We start from the raw sequence: 16,024 nt of genomic DNA on the forward strand, positions 1-16,024 counted from the left end.
AGGTCTCCTCTGTTAACTCGACAGCTATTAGAGGCACTGACCCGCTACCATTAATATGTGTACATGCAGGAGGTGAGAAGTCTGTATGAGCTAAATGTATTTACTGATCATATGGGCGCTGAAACCTTTGAAAGCAGGCAGCTGTCACACGCCATCTTTTATTATAAATGGGAGAAGGTCAGCTGAGGTCCACTGAGAGGCAAACAAGGACCAGAAGAAGGAATCCAAGTAAAAAATTCACAAGTTTATCTTTGTCCTCCAGGATAATAGCAGACAACACTATTGTCTGTAGACATACAGACAGTGCTTTCAGTTGTGGTGACAGACCATATTAGTGATCACCAGGCTATAAAATATTTAAAGTGATGAAAGTGACTCAAACCTTTTATGTTTTATGTTTTTTAAGTTAATTAAAAAAATCCTTTCTAAAATAGATCCACCTACACATTGTCTGACAACAAAATGCTTTTTTTTCTTTTTACTGTTCATCATTTTGCTTCCCTCCTCTTTATATATATGTATATATATACATTTTATATTTTAACTGTCCCTTTTTAATTCATTAATCACTTTCAGTTGCATTTTGTGTATGAAGCTGCTATATAAATAAAGTTTTTTATTATTTCATATGACCAAAATAAGCTAGACATATTAATTATATAATATTATCTTATTGTTATAAATTATAAAATATTCTTATAATTTGATGCCTTTTTAGTCACTTGAAGGAGAACACTAAAATAGATGCTGATCTAAGACCAGCTCATAAACTTCAATTGCAATGGCCAATGGTTATATGGGACTTTTTATTGTCCACACCTTTATCTCCAAATACAGATGTTACTTTTTTTGATTAGCGTCCTTTGTTTTCTTGCTCTTTCCATATAGGGAGACTGTGTGTCGAGGCACTGCCTACTGGATCTGTATAAAAAGGGGTTCAGACAGAGGAGTGAAGACTGGCACACAACACCTGCACGTAAGTACACATTCATTTTATGCATCTAACTGTCACATTGTGTACTAGAGACAAAGCTAGTTAGCTTTTTGTCCTTTCTGTCTTCTATCAGAGACCCACAACATCAAATCAATCTGCGGGGAGAGGAAGAGTAAAAAGGTAATTATCTCCATCCTGTTCGTTTTTTATAACAAAATTAACCTCTGTGAGAATATAAGCTTACTTAATTATATTTCAAAAAATCAAAGAAAGCTGATATGCATTGTAAAGTAGTGGTTACAATAGTTTATAGGAGACTCCAGTTACTTAACTACAATAATTCTTGTAATGTTCCATATATTTCCATATATATTTTCTATGTATAGAAATACATTAAATCATAAACTTACAACATATTCCCTATTAAGCAATACAAGTGCCACTCCTACCATGTAATGAAAATCCACATCTTTGGTTCACAGCTTTCAAGATGTCGGGTGATGCCATAATGGCGGAGTTTGGGTCAGCCGCTACCTATCTGAGAAAGACAGACAAGGAGCGGCTGGAGGCCCAGACTCGACCCTTCGACATGAAGAGGATGTGTTTTGTACCCGACCCTGAGGTGGAGTACGTTAAAGCCACAATCACCAGCAGGGATGGCGGCAAAGTCACCGTTGAGACTGAGTTTGGGAAAGTAAGTCAGACAACTACATGTACTGTGTAGTGAAGGGAAGGTAGTGATGTCACAGCAAACAAAGTGATTAGCTTATACTTATCTGACTTTCCTGTTTTAAACCCTTACAGACTACAACCCATAAGGAGGAAGACATCCACCCTCAGAACCCGCCAAAGTTTGATAAAATTGAGGACATGGCGATGTTCACCTTCCTCCATGAACCTGCTGTGCTGTTTAACCTCAAAGAGCGTTATGCAGCATGGATGATCTACGTGAGTAATGACCACAAATCTTCTGACATCTCCAGTGTCAGAAACCTTATTACCATTAACAAGGACAACTTTTATGTGTCTTTGTCCACAGACCTACTCAGGGCTGTTCTGTGTGACTGTCAACCCCTACAAGTGGCTGCCAGTGTACGATCAGTCAGTGGTCAATGCCTACAGAGGAAAGAAGAGGACTGAAGCTCCTCCTCACATCTACTCCATCTCTGACAACGCCTACCAGTACATGCTGGCAGGTATGTTCACCTCAATGTCCACTTTGCATTTGGAAACTGTACTGTTCTCTCTGACACCATGCAAATGTTCAAAGAAATATCGCCCTGACACTGAACATTGTCTTAAATCTTGCAGACAGAGAAAACCAGTCTATCCTTATTACGTAAGTAATTCATAGAAATCATATCTGTTTCTTTTCTGAAGAGCACTGATTTTACAAATTGATTATGAGGTTCAATCTGAATTTTGAGTGGTTTTGAGTTATTGAGGTTTAAAGTTTTGACCTCCTAGTTAGCAAAACTGACATACAGTACAGTTCTCTTTTATTAGTCAAAATAACACCTTTAATGTACTTTAATATCAAAATCCTATCACATTTTTAAATGAGTTTTTTTATGATCAGGTGATTTTCAGATAGAACCTTCTAACTGAGAACTCATTTTTTGTTTGGGATTATAAGTTTCTATCTGCTGAGGCGTCATAGAAAGGGATGATCCCAAAAAAAGTAGACAGATTAGTGTTACTTTGTTTTAATACCCAAAAACAATGTATGAACTACTGAGGAGAGTTATGATTTACAATATTTGGGCACAGACAACAATTTAGCTGCATGTTTTAAATTTGGACACAACTACATTGGGTTTTTTCCTGACAGATCTTAACTGATAATACAGTTCATACAGTTTTACCAACAACAAAATTCAAGACAATAAGAAAAAATAATTTAAAATGTTCCTCCATTCATTTGCTATTTCTTCTCCTTGCTCTAGTTCTTCATTTCAGTACCTTTCTTGTCTTTTTCTGCTCCCAAATTTACTTATTTTAACTTACTGTTATTACTGTGTTTGCTGCAGGACTCAAATTATAATGTTAAACAGACACAAAAAACTCAACTCTGTTGATGTTTGCATCAGCTCATACATAATTATTTTGATAAAATGATCAATTTGGAGGTCTTAAAACGTAAGACTGAGCAACATTTCATAATCTTCTCAGCTCCTTTAACCCCAGTCACATAGCAGTGAGGTAACGTGGTAAAGAGGCGAAACCTGATTGGTCCTCCACACTACCTTCCGAGCACTGATTGGTGCTTTACAGATGGAACCTTGAAGCACCAAGTTTGAGAATGATTTTTGAGATCAAACCTTTTCTTTTCTCAAATTTTAGGCCCAATAATGGAGAAAACAAAAAATAAAACTACACAAAATGTTAATAACTTGTCAAAGAATAGTTCCATGTGAATAACTAATTTTTGCCAAAAATGTCAGATAGAACCTTATAATTCTAAGGTCACGAAATGTCTTGTTATTCAGTTTACATGTTCAGTGGTTTTCATCCCCAGCGGAGAATCTGGAGCAGGAAAGACTGTGAACACCAAGAGAGTCATCCAGTACTTTGCCAGCATTGCAGCTGTTGCTGGCAAGAAGGATGCTTCTCAGGAGAAAAAGGTTGGATTATGTGTATATTATAATAAATATTATAAATGGCATTTTTAATTTTTGGGCTTATATTTTGCATCCATTAAATCCACAGGGCACCCTGGAGGATCAAATCATCCAGGCTAACCCTGCTCTGGAGGCTTTTGGAAATGCCAAGACCATCAGAAATGACAACTCCTCCAGATTTGTAAGTGTCCCTGTTAAAGATGAACACTTTGATTTGGCTACTGTGCTCAGTAACACCCCTGATGTTACTCTTGAATCACAGCACAGTTCACAGTTGAATTTCAAAACATAAACAGTGAGTTTGGATGAAATTAGGGTATTTGGGGCACTATAACAGCAGAGATATTATTTTAAAGTAGCAGTTAATGATTCAATATAATTGTCCTTTTCTTGTCTCTCAAAGGGTAAATTCATTCGAATCCACTTTGGGGTGAGTGGAAAATTGGCCTCTGCTGATATTGAGACATGTAAGTAGTTTGTGACATATACTTCTATACTGTAGGTCATGAGAAATATTCACACACCACTTCATGACTTATTCATTAACCCAAGGTCGGCAGGTTACTGTGTTTTAACAAAGCACCTGAGAGGCTGTATGATAAAGTACTTATAGTCAAAATGTGGTGATGATTTTCAGATCTGCTGGAGAAGTCTCGTGTCACTTATCAGCTCAAGGCTGAGAGAGACTACCACATCTTCTATCAGATTCTGTCCCAACAGAAACCAGAGCTGCTGGGTGGGTGCTGATCAAAACATAGAATATATTTGACCCCGAAGAAACACTGTAGACACATACTGAATCTCTGTACTGTTTTTTTTTTTTTTGGACAGAAATGCTGTTAATCACGAACAACCCCTATGACTACAGCTACATCTCCCAAGGAGAGACAACTGTAGCTTCCATCAATGATGGTGAAGAGCTGATGGCTACTGATGTACGTTAAACAGAGTGGTTGTTAAAATTTCTCCATGCATATATTTGCATGATTAACTCAATTTTAATTTGGTCATTTAAGGAAGCTTTTGATGTCCTGGGCTTCATCCAAGAGGAGAAGAATGGCATTTACAAGTTGACTGGTGCCATCATGCATTTTGGAAACATGAAGTTCAAACAGAAGCAGAGGGAGGAGCAGGCAGAGCCTGATGGCACAGAGGGTAAAGAATTAGGACAATAAAAGACTTTCTTTCTTAAGATTTTCTTAAAAAGAGTGTGAGTGTCACCAAATCATGCCTGTTTACCACAAAACAATATAGTAAATTCTTCCTCTAAACAAAATCCTTCTACAGATACGGACAAAGTTGCATATCTGATGGGCTTGAATTCTGCTGACCTCATCAAAGGCCTGTGTCACCCAAGAGTGAAAGTAGGCAATGAGTGGGTCACCAAGGGTCAGAGTGTGCAGCAGGTGAGTTTGAAAAGCAGTGCTGCATTTAAAGCTTTTGGGTGTTTAGAAAATAAATGTTAAACTAAACTACTTTATGCAATATTGTGTAGGTGTACTACTCTATTGGTGCACTGTCCAAGTCGGTGTACGAGAAAATGTTCTTGTGGATGGTGGTGAGAATCAACCAATCTCTGGAAACCAAGCAACCCCGTCAGTACTTCATTGGTGTGCTGGACATTGCTGGATTTGAGATCTTTGATGTGAGTGTCAGAGATTAAATAACCACATTGCATAAAATCAACTGTATTTTTGAAAGAATATACAATGAAACAGGAAAACTATTATCTTCTCTCTCAAACATTTCATGCAATGTACAGTTCAACACGTTTGAGCAACTGTGCATCAACTACACTAATGAGAAGCTGCAGCAGTTCTTCAACCACCACATGTTTGTGCTGGAGCAAGAGGAGTACAAGAAAGAGGGCATTGTGTGGGAGTTCATTGACTTTGGTATGGACTTGGCAGCCTGCATTGAACTCATTGAGAAGGTTGGTGTTTTCAAACTTGCAGATCATAGAAATTCTATTATTGTCTACCATACTATACAATACTATACTATACTATGTCTATTTCCCTTTAGCCCATGGGCATCATGTCCATCCTTGAAGAGGAGTGCATGTTCCCCAAAGCCAGCGATCAAACATTTAAAGCCAAACTGTATGACAACCATCTGGGTAAAAGTCCCAACTTCCAGAAGCCAAGGATTGTTAAGGGGAAACCAGAGGCTCATTTCTCCCTGGCTCACTATGCTGGTGTTGTTGATTACAACATCACTAACTGGCTGGAGAAGAACAAGGATCCACTGAATGAGACTGTGGTGGGACTCTTCCAGAAGTCCACCCTGAAGTTACTGTCTATGCTGTTCGCTGGGTATGCTGGCGCAGATTCAGGTAAAGGATCTTGGACCATTGTCATTGATTTTCCATGATTATACAGAATATCAATTATTCAGAAAATGACAATTACACGTGTATGTCTATAACGTCCACACAGCCCAGGAGGGTGGAAAAGGAAAGGGAGGAAAGAAGAAGGGTTCTTCCTTCCAGACCGTGTCTGCACTGCACAGGGTGAATTTAAATTGTGTCTTTAAAATCCATATTCCCCTCTTTTGGAAAGAGATTAACTCTAGAATACATAAACTGTGAAACCGTACAAGAGACACAGCTCAAAATACACAAATTTATATCCTTGTTTTTGGTTCACGGAACCCATATCATTTATTGTCTACATTTACAGGAGAATCTGAACAAACTGATGACCAACCTCAGGTCAACTCACCCCCACTTTGTCCGCTGCATCATCCCCAATGAGACCAAGACTCCTGGGGCGATGGAGAATCCTCTGGTCATGCACCAGCTGCGCTGTAACGGTGTGCTGGAAGGCATCAGGATCTGCAGGAAGGGATTCCCTAACAGGATCCAGTATGGAGACTTCAAACAAAGGTACTCTAAATGCAAAAGTAATAAAACAATCTTTCTACATCTAGAATTGCATCGTGGTAAAAATGTTCTCATAGATTAGGTACATTTGTCCCCATTTCAGATACCGTATCCTCAATCCCAATGCTATCCCTGAGGGGCAGTTCATGGACAACAAGAAAGCAGCAGAAAAACTGCTGGGCTCTCTGGATATCGACCATGAGCAGTACAGGCTGGGACACACAAAGGTTGGTTCTGTGTCTACATAAACTAACATGAATAGGGTTGAATGATGAAATTAGTCCTTTTTCTTGGGGGAAGTTAAAAAAGTTTCTGTCAATACAAGGTGTTCTTTAAAGCTGGTCTGCTGGGTCTTCTTGAGGAGATGAGAGATGATCGTCTCGCTCTCATCATCACTGGAATTCAATCAAGAGCCAGAGGATTACTCGCCAGAATTGAGTTCCAGAAAATTGTTGAGCGCAGGTTGGAATACAGTCATTGATGAATTTTATCCACACATATTGAGAGGCAAAAATGTACATTTTAGTCATAAATTGATTATCACTCCCAGGGATGCCTTACTGGTGATCCAGTGGAATGTGCGCGCCTTCATGGGTGTCAAGAATTGGCCCTGGATGAAGATGTACTTCAAGATCAAACCTTTGCTGAAAACAGCAGAGACTGAGAAGGAGATGGCAAACATGAAGGAGGAGTTCACAAAACTCAAAGAGGCTTACGCTAAATCTGAAGCCCGCAGGAAAGAGCTGGAGGAAAAAATGGTCACCCTTATCCAAGAGAAGAACGACCTGCAGCTCCAAGTCCAATCTGTAAGATAAGCCTTTCACTTTACCCAAACATTACACAGATTTATTCTAGTGTAACGATTTACAATATTGTTTTTTGGACCATCTGTAGGAACAAGATAATCTTATTGATGCAGAGGAGCGCTGTGAGGGTCTGATCAAAAGTAAGATCCAGCTCGAGGCCAAATCCAAAGAGCTGACAGAGAGACTAGAAGATGAAGAGGAAATGAATGCAGAGCTGACTGCCAAGAAGAGGAAGCTAGAGGACGAGTGCTCAGAACTCAAGAAAGATATTGATGATCTGGAGTTGACTCTGGCTAAAGTGGAAAAAGAAAAGCATGCCACTGAGAACAAGGTAATAAATTATTTTGACTTGTTTTGATAGAACATATTTTTGACCAGAACAGGTGTGCTAACTAAATAATAATTTACTATAGGTTAAAAACCTGACTGAAGAAATGGCAGCTTTGGATGAAATCATTGCCAAGCTGACTAAAGAGAAGAAAGCTCTTCAGGAGGCTCATCAGCAAACGCTGGACGATCTGCAGAGTGAGGAGGACAAAGTCAACACTCTGACCAAGGCCAAAACCAAACTGGAGCAGCAAGTCGATGATGTGAGTATACTTAAATGTTATTTCTGACTAAATTTCAAGTAGTGGAGACAAATGTTATGGAGTAAATGTGTGGAATGTTTTGTTTGTTAGCTTGAAGGATCGTTGGAACAAGAGAAGAAAGTGAGGATGGATCTGGAAAGAGCCAAGAGAAAACTGGAGGGGGACTTGAAGTTGACCCAAGAAAATGTAATGGATCTGGAAAATGACAAGCAGCAGCTGGAGGAAAAACTCAAAAAGTAGGTTAAAATGTTTTAGAAAGAAAATCCCAAGCACAGTACCTATCATGCTACAACAACAGATTACTAAGGTGAACCATTTGATCATTTAAATGTAGGAAAGACTTTGAAATCAGCCAGCAACTGAGTAAGATTGAGGACGAACAGGCCATGGGTGCTCAACTACAGAAAAAACTGAAGGAGTTACAGGTAGCTGCACAAACTGCAACTTGTTATCTCTTCATTATGTGAATTCCTACTTAAAATTTACAATCCTCTGATCAATTCGTCAAGGCCCGCATTGAAGAGCTGGAGGAAGAACTGGAGGCAGAGCGAGCTGCCCGAGCTAAGGTGGAGAAACAGAGGGCCGACTTGTCCAGAGAGCTGGAGGAGATCAGTGAGAGGCTGGAGGAGGCTGGAGGAGCCACTGCTGCCCAGATTGAGATGAACAAGAAGAGGGAGTCTGAGTTTCAGAAGATGCGCAGAGACCTCGAAGAGGCCACTCTGCAGCATGAAGCCACTGCTGCTGCACTGAGAAAGAAGAACGCAGACAGCGTGGCTGACCTAGGAGAGCAGATTGACAACCTGCAAAGAGTCAAACAGAAGCTGGAGAAAGAGAAGAGCGAGCTCAGACTGGAGCTGGATGACGTGGTCTCCAATATGGAGCAGATTTCCAAGTCCAAAGTGAGTATGACCAACAAACCCTGAAGGCTAAAAAGTATGCTATGCTGAAGCTAGTTTGATCCTATGGTTTCCTATTTCCTGCAGATTTTTACCGATGCCTTCATAGGATGGCAATGTGTTTAGAGCTAATATTACCATGCTAACACACATAAGTAAGAGAGTGAAGATGATAAAATTATACCTGATAAAGATCAACACATTAACCATTATCACTGTTAGCTTGTTAGCATGATGAATCCAGCATTAAGCTCAAAGCCTCACAAAGCAAATGCGTTTTATTTTCAGACAAACCTGGAGAAAATGTGTCGCACTCTTGAAGATCAAACGAGTGAACTGAGGACTAAAACTGATGAAAGCCAACGCGTCATCAATGATTTTACCATGCAGAAAGCAAAGCTTCAAACTGAGAATGGTAGGACACATCTTTAAATCTTTGAAATTGAATATATAACATTTAAAATGGGAGGATCATTTCAGTCTTTCTTAACAAAAGGTGAGCTTTCCAGACAGCTGGAGGAGAAGGACTCTTTGGTCTCCCAGCTGACCAGAGGGAAGCAGTCTTACACTCAGCAGATTGAAGACCTCAAGAGACAGCTAGAGGAGGAAGTCAAGGTATCTTAAATGAATATAAATGCAGTATCCAGTTAGACTTTGGGTTAATTTGACAATATGTTCATCATAGCTTGTGTCATCACCTTTCAGGCCAAGAACGCACTTGCTCATGCAGTGCAGTCCTCTCGCCATGACTGTGATTTGCTGAGAGAGCAGTTTGAGGAGGAGCAGGAGGCCAAAGCTGAGCTCCAACGCGGCATGTCCAAGGCCAACTCTGAAGTGGCTCAGTGGAGAACAAAGTACGAAACTGATGCCATCCAGAGGACTGAGGAGCTGGAAGAAGCAAAGTAAGGATACAGTCAGTTATAACAACAGAACTAAACTTCCACTGATTTAGGAAAGTTATATTACCTTCGTCCACAAGACCCATCTTGAGACAAGCAAGAAATCTTGCCATGATATTCCCATTTTGTCTGTAAGATAATTAATTGATATTTTCATTTTTTGCTGTTAGGAAAAAGCTCGCCCAACGCTTGCAGGATGCAGAGGAAGCTGTTGAAGCTGCTAACGCTAAATGTTCCTCCCTGGAGAAAACCAAACACAGGCTTCAGGGTGAGATTGAGGATCTCATGGTGGATGTGGAGAGATCAAATGCTGCTGCTGCGGCCTTAGACAAGAAACAGAGAAACTTTGACAAGGTAATGATACATGAAAATAAAAGAATCAAAATCCAGATAATTATATTTTAGTATAGGATAAAGGTCTGAATTTATCAAGACTTCTAGGTATTTGCAAGGTTTATAACATAATTTAATGTACAATTTAACCAGGTCCTTGCTGAGTGGAAGCAGAAGTATGAGGAGTCCCAGACAGAGCTGGAAGGCGCCCAGAAAGAGGCTCGTTCTCTCAGCACTGAGCTCTTCAAACTGAAGAACTCTTATGAAGAATCTCTGGATCATCTGGAGACCATGAAACGAGAAAACAAGAATCTCCAAGGTAGGAATACAAAATTAAAACGATTTAAACGATCTATCATTTAACATAAATAGGGAGAAGAAAGGGTAAAATATGAATGAATATGCCCAAACAGAGGAAATTTCTGACCTGACTGAGCAACTTGGTGAGGGAGGGAAGAGCATCCATGAGCTGGAGAAGATCCGTAAACAGCTGGAGCAGGAGAAGGCTGAGATACAAACTGCTCTGGAGGAAGCTGAGGTGAAAAATGTTGAATGTCTTCTTATATATATGCCTATTTTCGATTCTTTAAAAAAAAGTATTTAAGCCAAAATGCGTTAAAAGAAATCAAATGATTTGCTGTTTCTTAACAGGGTTCCCTTGAGCATGAAGAAGGTAAGATCCTCCGAGTTCAGCTTGAGTTCAACCAGGTGAAGGCTGACATTGAGCGCAAACTGGCAGAGAAGGACGAGGAGATGGAGCAGTCCAAACGTAACCATCAAAGAGTGTTGGACACTCTGCAGAGCTCCCTGGAGGCTGAGACTCGCAGCAGAAACGAGGCTCTCAGGCTGAAGAAGAAGATGGAGGGAGATCTCAATGAGATGGAGATCCAGCTGAGCCAGGCCAACAGGCAGGCAGCAGAGGCTCAGAAGCAGCTCAAGGGAGTCCACACTCATCTGAAGGTAGTACAGAGTCTTATTGTGGATGATAGCATGATTGTGGATAGTTTTCTTTGTCCTTTTTATTAGTTAAAAAATTTGATTATCTTTCTTGACAGGACTCCCAGCTGCAGCTGGATGAAGCTCTCCGTAACGGTGATGATCTGAAAGAGAACATCGCCATTGTGGAGAGACGTAGCAACCTGCTGCAGGCTGAACTGGATGAGCTGAGGTCTCTGGTGGAGCAGACTGAGAGAGGTCGTAAACTGGCTGAGCAGGAACTGCTGGATGTCAGTGAGAGAGTTCAGCTGCTGCACTCCCAGGTATGTCTAAAGCTGTACCCACTATATGCTATTAATGCTGTTAATATTGCATACTAATGAATCTTCTATGATGATCTCTGCAGAACACCAGCCTGCTGAACCAGAAGAAGAAGCTGGAGGGAGACACATGCCAGCTTCAGAATGAGGTGGAGGAGGCCGTGCAGGAGTGCAGAAATGCTGAAGAGAAGGCAAAGAAGGCCATTACTGATGCTGCCATGATGGCAGAGGAGCTGAAGAAGGAGCAGGACACCAGCGCTCACCTGGAGCGCATGAAGAAGAATATGGAGCAAACCATCAAAGACCTGCAGCACCGTCTGGATGAAGCTGAGCAAATAGCCATGAAAGGTGGCAAGAAGCAGGTCCAGAAGCTGGAGGCCAGGGTAAATACTTCTTATTTCCACAGAGATACAATACATAATTCTCAGTCTCTAACAAACTTATAAAAGCTGCATCCGTAACTTTTCTTTTCAAGGTGCGAGAGTTGGAAAATGAGGTGGATATGGAGCAGAGGAAAAGCAGTGACTCTGTGAAAGGAATACGGAAGTACGAGAGACGCATCAAAGAGCTCACCTACCAGGTATACTCTATAAGCACAATGACACTGTGATAAACATTCACCAAAAGATGAGAGGTTATTCTTTAACAAGCAAATATATATTGTGTATTAATTTAACAGACAGAGGAGGACAAGAAGAATATGACCCGCCTGCAGGACCTGGTGGATAAACTGCAAATGAAAGTCAAATCCTATAAGCGGACTGCAGAGGAGGCTGTAAGCTGAAACACTGCACCTTAATTCACTAAAATATAGTTGCCTTATGAATCAGCCCTGACCTACAGCCACACTTATACACTAATTTTGATTTTTTAGGAGGAACAGTCCAATGCACATCTGGGCAAGTTGCGCAAGGTACAGCATGAGCTTGAGGAAGCAGAGGAGAGGGCTGACATTGCAGAGTCCCAGGTCAACAAGATGAGAGCTAAGAGCCGTGACTCTGGTTCTAAGGTAAGTAATCATGAAAAATGGTGCGAAATTTAATTAATAATATTTTTTAATGCGCCCTTGCACAGAGATGCCATGCAATGCAAAGTATTTAGCTTTAATGATTTTGCAGCAATAAAATGACTGATTATCTCACATTTTCTCTTTGTACAGAAATCACACGATGAAGAGTGAAGCCTCTAACTGGATCTTCATGAATATAGTTTTAAATATAGTACCTCAGTTTATTTACTCTCCATGTAACATGGAATAGAGAATAAATGAGTTTGAAATGCACCACTATGATCATGTTTCCTGTATTTTACACATTAAAACCTGGAAAGACCTGCAAAGATTTCAAAAAGTGTTAAACGGACCAAAAAGCGAAATATAGCCGACACCACAAAGAAAGCAGAAGCTGGCACTGTGTGGTAATAACTGTAAGTTAAGACTCATGCAGCACAACAGTAGCCACATGACTAAATTAAATCTGAGATACTTTTCATGTTTCAATATGACAAGGGCAGAAGAACTTCAACCTTTGCTCCCTGTTTCTGAAAGATAATGCCCTGCACAGCTGGGCTGGTAGCTTGAGCAGCTGACTGCACAGCTGAGAATGAGCACCAACAACAAGCTTAAGCTCAAAACAGCTGCACATGGATAGGAACACAGTTAAGACTTATTAGAAAAAGTTGCTCACAGCGTTTTACTCTAAAGGACTAAAGGCCTATCAGCTGTCCCTGCTGGTGAGGTGTTAATTACATTAGTATTATTTCTCATACTGCAAACATAGGATTTAAATGTGGTGCACGTGAAACTACATATCATTTTTCTACTCAGAATACATTAGTATTCTAATACCATGAAAAGAGACAATAAAAAAGGTGACAGCAGACATAACAAAATATATCAGAATAATTATCTTGTATATCACTTGTATATCCTCTGTTCTTCATTATCTTCCTTACTGAAACCATTAGGGGGCAGTGCTGTCTGACATACTGTAAAGCAGCAGATGACCACTGGATGGTCGAAGTCTCCAATCATAGGAATTAATTTATTGTGAATGGATTAATAAACGAAAAAACAAATAATAATGGAAAGAAGGAGAATCAAAAAATCCTGATTAATTTTTCCTCTCTAAAGATTTGCTTTAGGTTTTGTGGTAACTTTATGAAGTCATGTTTCTTTTTTTTATATATCTCTTATCTGAAGGAGTAGCAAGTCAGTCAAGTATAGTGGCTAATAGGGTTTGAAGGGATAAAAAATGGGGGGGAACAAATTTGTGAAAATAAAGTAAATTTGTAAAGTCAAACTGAATTATTACATTATCATATATTTCTTACTGTGTAATAAATCCAATACTTGGATTAGGTTTATGGATACCACAAAGTATTATAGTGTAATTACTCAGTAATACAGTGGATTAAGGGCAGACTAAAGATATAATGATTATATGTTGAAATTATATTACTGCAGTGTTTGACTGCATAAGAATATCAGAAAACAGGTAATAAATAAAATAAAAAAACAAAAAAGTGACCAGTTTTCTGATTTTATCTCAACAACAAAACTCCCAATCTATTTTTCACTTACCTTATTATATAATTTCAGAGGTTTGATAATATTAAGATTCCAATGCAGTTCTTCTTGTCTGGTAACCTCTTTTGTTTCACTTTGAACAACCACACCTGCAACGTACCTTGCAAAGCACAAGCATGCACAAAACAATCACCTCACCATGACCATACCCAGTGCTGCAACTCCCCATGAGAAGGACAGAAAAGGCTGTTTATTGTAAAGTGAAAGCTAATACTGCTGTCACATGTCACATGCAAATAGCCTATTGCAGCCCTTTAATATGGACTTTAACTCTTTTATGCATTAAGTGTTTTTATTCCCCTTTAGGCATTTTTCAAGGAGTTTTTCACATGTCCACTCAGGTGGACAGCATGCGTTTGAGTTTTCAACTTTAGGAATATGTATTTAACAAACCAATTAATAAAATGTATATTATTTGAAAACTATAAAATAATATATATTTTCAAAGCTGTTAAACTAATGTTTTAACATATTTTAACAACTGCAAGTTACATTCTAATAATATAAATCAATTGATTTACAGCCACAAAAGTTACTGCAGATGAAGTATTTTCAAGAACAACAAAGTCACAGTAATAGTATAATTGTAGTTGAAATATGGCCAGTGATGCATGATGTCCAACTTAGTGGACAGATGATTAATCGTCATTTTCTCCCAACATAAAATCAATACTTGGAAATTTTAAAAATCGTATTACTCCTTAGTTGTTACTTGATATTACAAAATTTTATTTACCTGCAAGGGTCTACTACCATAGAAGGATTGGCAAGATATTCCTGAGCTGCTGAGCTTTTGAATAGCTGTCCACTGTAGTGACCACTATGCATAAAAGGGTTAAGAAAAGGTCTCTCTGTCTCACTTATTAGCCACCTGTAGAATCAGTTAAATGGTATTAACAAGTCTTTACTCAGAGAACACAGGACTCTGTGTGAGACCACCGGCTGGAGGTAGTTTATGTGTTGTGCTGTTGCAGTCTGACCAGTGCTACACTTTCCTACTGATGACAAGATGGAAAACAGATTCAAAGTCAGTGCTCTGAAAACTATGACACATGGTGTAAAGCAGTAATGCTTTTCCCACATGATGTCATGACTAATAGTATGATGCAGAACATATTGTCTCAGTGGGAGTGTCCGGTAAAAATCCTAAATATAAGAGAAAGTTAAGGACACAAAGTACACTGCCAGCATACATACATGTGAAGTAACCATTTTACGACTCAGTACACCCAGTTTAATGGATGTTTTATCTAACAATCACTAAACACAACATGTGTTGCCACAGTGGAGCACAAAAGGGAACACCCACTTCAATAATGTGAAACTGTTGAGCAGTTCCACCTACACCAGACATTATTTGAAGTAGATAGTACTCTGTAAAGCGTTGTGATTAATATGGTCAATCAAATGCTTGCTGTAGACTGGAATGTGGCCTCAGGCAAAGAAACTTTTGCATGTCAAGCCAATACTCAACGAACCTTTTCACTTATATTGGCATCTAAATACTGCAATAGGAAACATTGCAAGTAAATGACGTTATGAGAAATGGCCAAGTAATGTGACATCAAGCAGTCCAAGCTGAGAGTAGCCGATATGATTTCTAGTCCATTTGGTACATTGTTAAACAAAAAACACTAATTTACCATTAACATTTAATAAAAAATGAGTTCTTTTTGGAAATATTAGGTTTATTTATAAAATAGATATATTAAGAATTTAAATTGTCACTGTGCAAATATTTAGTGTAGCAAATAAGATCAGGCACTGTATAGAGCACTTTATAATGTTTGATAACAAATGTTAATTAAAACATAATATTTCATCCACCAAAACTTTTTAAGACAACACTGCCCATTAAAAAAAGTGGCTATGAAAATAAACTGTCGGCTTTATGCTTACAACATTTACCACAATGAATTTCAATCTTCAAATACAGAAGAACACAAATTCTCAAATTACCTCAGCACTTATTGTTAAGCAGCAGAATGAAATGAAAAAACCTTAAGATAAGCCAAAATGTCAAATACCTGACTTTACAAAGTAGTTTGATCATTAAAACAACTACACAGATGTGAATCTCTCACTGATGACATGCAACTGTCCAAAGTATGTGAACATCCATTATTTATCCCTAAATTGCTGATCTGCAGTGACATACACTTTACCGTACATACTTCGCATACATACATTGTAATATCATGCTTGCTCAATTAATGTC

General features: G+C 39.0%; 1 protein-coding gene across 1 annotated transcript; it reads left to right on the top strand.

The window, feature by feature from the left end:
* Positions 1-957: 957 nt before the first annotated feature.
* LOC137173686 (myosin-6-like) lies at positions 958-12,501 on the top strand. The gene is made up of 39 exons (XM_067578649.1): positions 958-976; positions 1,068-1,114; positions 1,417-1,628; positions 1,739-1,882; positions 1,974-2,130; positions 2,246-2,273; positions 3,453-3,558; positions 3,644-3,736; positions 3,959-4,022; positions 4,193-4,291; positions 4,387-4,490; positions 4,572-4,710; positions 4,843-4,961; positions 5,051-5,200; positions 5,318-5,488; positions 5,581-5,890; positions 5,994-6,067; positions 6,237-6,442; positions 6,543-6,666; positions 6,765-6,901; positions 6,990-7,245; positions 7,334-7,576; positions 7,659-7,835; positions 7,926-8,071; positions 8,170-8,260; positions 8,345-8,734; positions 9,020-9,146; positions 9,228-9,346; positions 9,437-9,633; positions 9,801-9,984; positions 10,117-10,282; positions 10,377-10,501; positions 10,615-10,923; positions 11,019-11,222; positions 11,306-11,602; positions 11,695-11,799; positions 11,899-11,994; positions 12,094-12,228; positions 12,379-12,501. The coding sequence occupies exons 3-39, from the start codon at positions 1,425-1,427 to the stop codon at positions 12,397-12,399; spliced, it is 5,817 nt and encodes a 1,938-aa protein (XP_067434750.1). The 5' UTR covers positions 958-976; positions 1,068-1,114; positions 1,417-1,424; the 3' UTR covers positions 12,400-12,501.
* Positions 12,502-16,024: the final 3,523 nt, after the last annotated feature.

Source organism: Thunnus thynnus, chromosome 21, assembly GCF_963924715.1.
Source record: "Thunnus thynnus chromosome 21, fThuThy2.1, whole genome shotgun sequence".
Classification (NCBI taxonomy): Eukaryota; Metazoa; Chordata; class Actinopteri; order Scombriformes; family Scombridae; genus Thunnus; species Thunnus thynnus.

Excerpts from the sequence above, each read along its gene's own strand:
- LOC137173686 (XM_067578649.1), top strand. The coding sequence starts at position 1,425 with ATGTCGGGTGATGCCATAATGGCGGAGTTTGGGTCAGCCGCTACCTAT. Across the intron at positions 1,629-1,738 it reads TTGAGACTGAGTTTGGGAAA|ACTACAACCCATAAGGAGGA; the intron begins GTAAGTCAGACA and ends AAACCCTTACAG. Across the intron at positions 6,068-6,236 it reads CCGTGTCTGCACTGCACAGG|GAGAATCTGAACAAACTGAT; the intron begins GTGAATTTAAAT and ends CTACATTTACAG.